The sequence below is a fragment of the Buceros rhinoceros genome, unplaced genomic scaffold (assembly GCF_000710305.1).
Source record: "Buceros rhinoceros silvestris isolate BGI_N320 unplaced genomic scaffold, ASM71030v1 scaffold9041, whole genome shotgun sequence".
Lineage (NCBI taxonomy): Eukaryota > Metazoa > Chordata > Aves > Bucerotiformes > Bucerotidae > Buceros > Buceros rhinoceros.
In genome coordinates this window covers 74,574-81,110 of record NW_010396022.1, presented here as the reverse complement: position 1 = coordinate 81,110, position 6,537 = coordinate 74,574, and the positions used below count along the sequence as shown (strand labels likewise).

The 6,537-nt window shown below is 50.7% G+C and overlaps 1 protein-coding gene across 1 annotated transcript in view; it reads right to left on the bottom strand.

Moving 5' to 3' along the window:
• Positions 1-6,537, bottom strand: part of SEMA5B (sema domain, seven thrombospondin repeats (type 1 and type 1-like), transmembrane domain (TM) and short cytoplasmic domain, (semaphorin) 5B) — a gene marked incomplete at its 5' end in the record, with an annotated part of 105,576 nt that overhangs the window by 32,814 nt on the left and 66,225 nt on the right. Inside the window, one exon of the mRNA XM_010145759.1 lies at positions 1,198-1,315. Coding sequence (XP_010144061.1) covers positions 1,198-1,315 — 118 coding nt within the window. The remainder of the gene's footprint in view (positions 1-1,197; positions 1,316-6,537) is intronic.

Here is a 6,537-nt window from a genome sequence, read left to right as displayed (position 1 = left end):
AGAGAAGGACACTCTAACCAAACCTACGACCTGAGGACTTCGCTGTCACCGTCCCAGCTCGCTGGGCCCTGGCAGACGAACCTCAGGTGTAAAGGGTGGAGCCAGTTCCGCGCACGCTGCACCTCACCTAAAAAACCCACCGCGCAGCCCCGAAGGGTGCACTCATCGCTTGCAGCGAGCGTGGGAAAAGCCCTTCCCAGATCTTCGTTTGCAAAGCCAAGCCGTGATGATGATGATGAATAACGATGGACACTAATAAGAATTTCTCTCCCCGCTCCCCGTCCCTAATTTATTTAACAAGACTGGTTTTCCTCCCCAGCCATCTTGCGGGTACAGTTCCAGCTGCAGGAGTTACATTTGGCCGGATGTGACACTTGGCTGCTGGTGATCACAGCCGGGAACTGGATATTGTTGTCCGAGAAAGGTGGGTGGCTGGGAAGGGAGCTGGAGAGCCAGCTCAAACCGGTTCACGAAGAGACCATTGGGCTTTTAACTGCTGCATCCGATGAGGAGCAGGACAAGGAAAGCCGCCCATCTCCTTGCAATATCACATCGATTTGGTCCTTGGTCTGCTAAAGTGAGGTTAGAACCCAGCACTTTTTCTCAAGCTCCCTCTCTTGGTCGCCCTCTCCCCTTCCCTCGTGTTCTCTAGCACATACTGTATCTGCTCCCTCTGCGAACCACACACGCATGCCCCTTTTCTCTGCTGCTCCCTAGACGCCTCTTCCTGCCAGCGCAACACCTCCTCACCAGTGTTGCCTCCTGGGCCCAGCCGAGAGGAAAATTGACTGAATGCTGCCTGAGGATGCTGTGGTCAGCTCTCCTGATTTCCCCGACCTGCAGGGAAGGCAAGGAAACAGTGGAGCAGCCCTGGGAAAGCTCAGGTTTCCTCTGGGGCTTACATGGTTCTCAGCAGTAACCCAACAGCACGATACAGTCGTCTTCGTCATGCATGAGTGGGCAAGAGCAGGACTGGATTCTTGCTTCGGAAACCCTCTTTTGGAGCAAACAAGTACATCTGGGGTCTCTGTGTTCTCATCAAGAGAGATTAGTGCATGCCACCGGGCTCTGCTGGCTTCCCTGACAGCCAGTCCTCACCAGGCTGCCAAACACACTCACGTGCCCTCTCCCCTCTACACGTACCAGTACACACTCACGCACCAGTGCTGATAAAATATTTCCACTCTTTCTACTTACTGGACACTCAGTAATATTCTGAGTCCACAGGCTCATGTTGGAGCTGTCCTCAATGGTGGTGCATTGCTTCTGCTTGTCGTCCCAGCCGCAGTAGGGGTCTCTGGCTCCTAGACACTCCCTGCATGTGCAAACAGAAAAGATTAAAGCTCGGTAAGACTGTCTAGCTCTGCAGATAGGTATTCAAGCAGAGTACTTGTCCGTGACAGCTGTCACCTGCACCGAGGCTCGGCAGAAGGACCGTTTCTTCTAAGCAGAGGTTCACCTGCTTGGAAGGGGAGAACGGCTGAACACGAGGGTGACAGGACACAAAGCAAATATCACTCATGGAAGCTGTAGATTAAAAATCAGTTCCCTCCTCTCCAAGGCCTGGGGAGAGAAAATGACTTCACAAATTTTAGTCAAAGAACACTTGTCATTGAGATATCTTTGTGCCCCCATGTAATCACTCAGCAGGCCAAATCTCATACAAAGCCACCTCTGTGAGTCTGTTTTCTGACACTGTGTCCATCCAAAGGGGTTAGACAAGCAGAATTAGCCAACGGACCAGTAATAAAGGCTTTCTATTAGTCCTGGCCTTTGCTGGAACAATGGTCTCATTTATAATCCCAACATTAAGATGTCAGTTTGGAAAAGTCACAGCAGAACATTATTTCTAAGCTTTTGGCTACTTTGAACACTGTGGTATTCATTTTCCTCCTGAATCCATATTTACAGGCTAAGTGTGTGTTCCCAACGTGTGAGCTGCTGAAGAAAAATAAGCAGGGTTCCTACTGCTACTCGACAGAGAAGGTCAGTCACAGAATCAGTCTGACCCATAAAATTCAGTGGTAGTAGTTGTTCCCATGAGTCGCTTTCAAATTATTAATTTTCACGAAGAAAACGTAACGGTACAATCCACATCATGCCTGTATTGGTGAAAGACAGAGACGAGAGGACTAAACCTAAAAAGATTCACGACATTATTTTGTATCCCAATGATCCATTCTCTCACATCACACAAAAGGCTAAGAGGATCTTTCCAAGAGTCCCAAATGGTTTCAAAACTGCCAATTAGACAGCAGCAAGGGACCAAGGGGGAAAATTCAGTTCAAGCTGCCTAATAGAAGAGCAATAAAATTTATTCTAAGGGTAGCGTGATAAATGAAACATCAAAAAAAAAAATCAAATGCAGTGAGATGTGAACTATTCCCTCCCAGAAATCTTTGAAATCCTATTGGCCTGTAATCGGTCGCAAATGGAAAAGCAAGTCCCGTCAGCACAGCCGAAAACTCTCACTCAGTCCGTACTGACTGCACAGCGACTTGCCCCAAAGCAAACCCTAGATTTGTCTGGTACCCATTGCTACGTCCGTCCGTCCGTCCATCCATCTCTATATAACGTCATCACGGCTTGGCTTCGCGAACAAAGATCTGGGAAGGGCTTTTCCCACGCTCACTGCAAGCGATGAGTGCACCCTTCGGGGCTGCGCGGTGGGTTTTTTAGGTGAGGCGCAGCGTGCGCGGAACTGGCTCCACCCTTTACACCTGAGGTTCATCTGCCAGGGCCTGGTGGGCTTGGACAGTGACAGTGAAGTCCTTGGGTTGTAGGTTTGGTTAGAGTGTCCTTCTCTGAGATGGAGCCTTACAGGGCTAAACGAGCTCCATCTGCCCGGGTTTGGGGTCAGAGTTGTCCTTCTCCTAGGATGGTGCCCGAAGGCTAGTGAGCCCATCCTGCCCGTGGACACACTGTGTCTGACCCTTCAGCCGAGACCTGTCTGGCCTGGGAGACCCCACCGGAGGCACATGCCACCACCAGCACAGCTCTCAACCTCACAAGGGCACGCAAGCTCCTTCCCCACGGCCAGGGGGTGCCCGTGAAAGAGTCGCTGCTCCACCTCCGGACAGCACAGACCTGGGCACGGGGCGGCCGGGGCTGCACCCCAGCCCGGCCAATGGGCGGGCGGGGGCCTGCCAGGAACGGGAGTCCTGGAGGGGGATCTCTATATATACACAGACATATATGTACATATTTATATTTTAATTACGAGTTTCCAGCTTGCTCCTACATGGCAGCTCCTACATTTCCTCTACTGAAGGTTTCACGCACGGAGTTGTAAGGAACAGAACTTTCTCTCTCTCATGCTTTAGGAGGGCAGTTGCAATGACAGTCTCTACCACACTCTCCCTGCAGCTGCTTCAGCACACCCAAGGAAAAGGCAAAGACGATTCTGTCCCAGCCCCAGGCAACAGCATATCAAATATTTGCCTAGAAAAGATGGGATCCTCCACCCAAGGACACAGAAGGGACACGCGCTGGTTTGCTCATTATTCTGGCCGAGGACCGCCGTCCTGCTGTTTCGGCAGCTCGCGGCACTCTCACCCATGAAGTGGGGCTGTCGCCGCATCCAGAGCTGCCTCCGCTGTCCAGCAGCTCCTCAGCGCGGGCAGCGGCCAGCTAATTATGGTGAAGACCCCAGGGCACCTGCCCACCCTCTTGGCAACTTGGCACTTCAGGAGGAAACCGGGCAGTTTCTAGAGAGAAGAATAAGAGAAGCAAGGCGGGGAGGATGGGGAAGAAAAAAGCCCCTGCTTTTCATCAGAGAGCCTTTTGGTCAGGCTTTCAGACCCTGACGCCACGTACACGCTATTGTTTCCGACCGCACGAAGCCATTTCGCTGGGCACCCAGTGAGCTGCGAGAGGTCATTGTAATTCATAACAGAGGAGGCTGTTGTGAGCGTCACCCTATTATGATACACATTTTTTCTGAATTTAATTTATAGGAAAACATGTGCCGCATAAATTCAGGAAATAATCGCCATATGTTCTGCGCTGCCGCCCTCAGCCACTCCGCAGGCTGCAATATATCCCAGCGAGGCACTGACCACTTTGCTAGCACCATCATCATATAATGTATGTCGTGGAGCTAATGCGCTGCTCTTGGCTGAGAGCGGTGAGCTACAGATCCCTAACAGGGCTCTCCACGAAGCCCCAGCCACATCCCGGGAAAAGCCCGGTTCAGGGCTTGCTAGCGGGGGGCCACAGCCGTCCCACGCCCTGCCACCCCTGCGCTCCGCATCCCGGCGGTGACGGGTTCTACCAGCCTGGGCTCTGCCGGGCTGTCGAAATATGCACTCTGTAATTTAACAGCCGCCGAAGCCCGGCACTGATGGCAGGCCCTCAAACCCATCTGAAATCTAAAAACAAAATAGCTACGCTGTCTGCCTCCCTTCAGGATTCGGAGCCCACTCATCTGCCTCAAATCTGGAGAAAAACATATTATATCGGCTGACAGTCACCAGCTCAAGGGTGGGGAGGAAGGTACTTACTCACACACAATTTGCTCCGTTTTTTTCCCCTTTGTAAGCAGGAAAAGCGTTACGATGTGCATTACCGCAAGAGAACAACATTTCTGGCAAACACTGCAAGTGAACACTTCAAAATCCACCCTAATTTATATCCTTACTATATCTTTAGAATACATATCCCTATTTATGTCATTAAAAGACAAAACCACCCCAGCCAACACACACCGAACGACGCGTACACACACGCACGAATCAGACACCTTCAGAAACAGGCTGTTGTTTGCAGCACCTCAGGCAGCACGGCGTGGAAAATCTGACGGTCGCGCAGTACTTCCCTCCGCTCGGAACACAGAATAAACCCAAGTGTTTACACGTGGAAACCATTGGTATTACGACACCGCTGAAATGTCGCACACAGGGCGCGGGACCCGTAGTCTTGCAGGGCAGTACGTAAAATCCGGGGGAAAAGATACGAAGGGGTTTACAGGCGTGATGAAATCCTGGTGGTCCAAAGGCAACGGGACTTCTGCCACCAGCTGAGTGGGGCCAGATTTCATACCATACCTACAAGGAACATCACACCTGGGTCTCCTCCGTGGCGTGCTGGGCATGCCTCAAGGAACTAAGGACACACTATTGTCTCCCAGGGTAATTCCCACAGCGGGAGGGAGCCCGTTATGCCAGAAGACTGCCTGAGCATAGCAGGGAAACAGCGGCTGCATTAATGCTAACGACTGAGTTAACGAAATCCCACAACGTGAGACGCTGGTGATGGTACCACATGGTCCGCGCCCCCAGTTTCCTTCTGGTCATCCACTAAGCGTAGTGCAACTCAGGAGCATACCTCCTGAGGGATACCTGAGAGGCTGCCTTTATTGTGACTATCAACAGTCATTCATTGCCTCACAACAGATGTCTTATCTGAGGCATCAAGGCACACACCGAAAATGCTCAACTGAAAAACAATTCCGTTTGTATCTCCTATCCAAGGTATTATTTTCTCCTCTGGTTCCTTATTCTCACTTACCAAGGACATTTGCATGAAAATAAGCTCGTACTCCGAAGAGCTCACCTGCTGCCTGCTGTTTGGGAGCTGTTACGCCTCTCTGCTGTTGGCTGTTGCAATTATTTCTACTGCAGCGATATGGGATAACGCAAAGGATTAAGAGTCTGCGACTGCAGCACTATCCACACCCACCGAAGTCAGTCAAAACTCTTACCTAAAAGAGGTTTAATGGGGCCTGTGAAGCCTGGCAGCGCTGAGCCTTCACCAATAGCCCGCGCTGCAAAAAGGCTTCTGCTTCCAAGACACTTGTCCTGCCCAAGATCCCCCCTTTTTTAAGAGCCTGAATGATGCCTTCTTCCAGAATTGTCATTGAAGTTTAAATGTCTATAATTCAGAAGTTTTTCGTTCCTACTTTAATTTGCTCTGGACCTAGATAACTTCATCTTTTGGCCATTTTTTCCTCCCTGAGAGTGAAAACTTTAGACCGTGTAATAAATGGATTATCGAGTCAAGAGAACCAGACCCAAGAGATGAGGCTTTGACAGACCAAAGGGAAGAAAGAAAGAATTACTAGAGCTTCTTCCCATCCTTAATACCAGACAGAAGACACACAAAAATGCCATTTCATACTAAAAGCCACAAAACTGTCGCCCAGAGCATTCACACTCTGCTTTTTTCCTTTTTTTTTTGGAACCTGCAGTGGACATCACTTTCGCCAGGGAGAGAGCACCTAGTCCTTCAAACCACCATGGGCATCGCCAGTTAGCTCCTCAGAGGCACCGAGACAGCAGCACTACCAGCTGCCGCCCTGCAAGCATTTATAAGCCCTCTTCTGCGGCTGACTCGGGGGGAACAGCCCTTTGCAAGCACGAGCGGAGTTCCAGCTGTGTCTCTTCGTTGCAAGCACCAGGCTGAGTTTGGCAGACAGGAATTTCCAGACAGGGTTAGCTTACTGTCCCATTGCTGTCAGCCTGTGGAGGGGATGAACTGAACAAATAGTCATATGAGCTTGCAGCCAACCAAATCGTAATTACTGACAACCTGAATAGC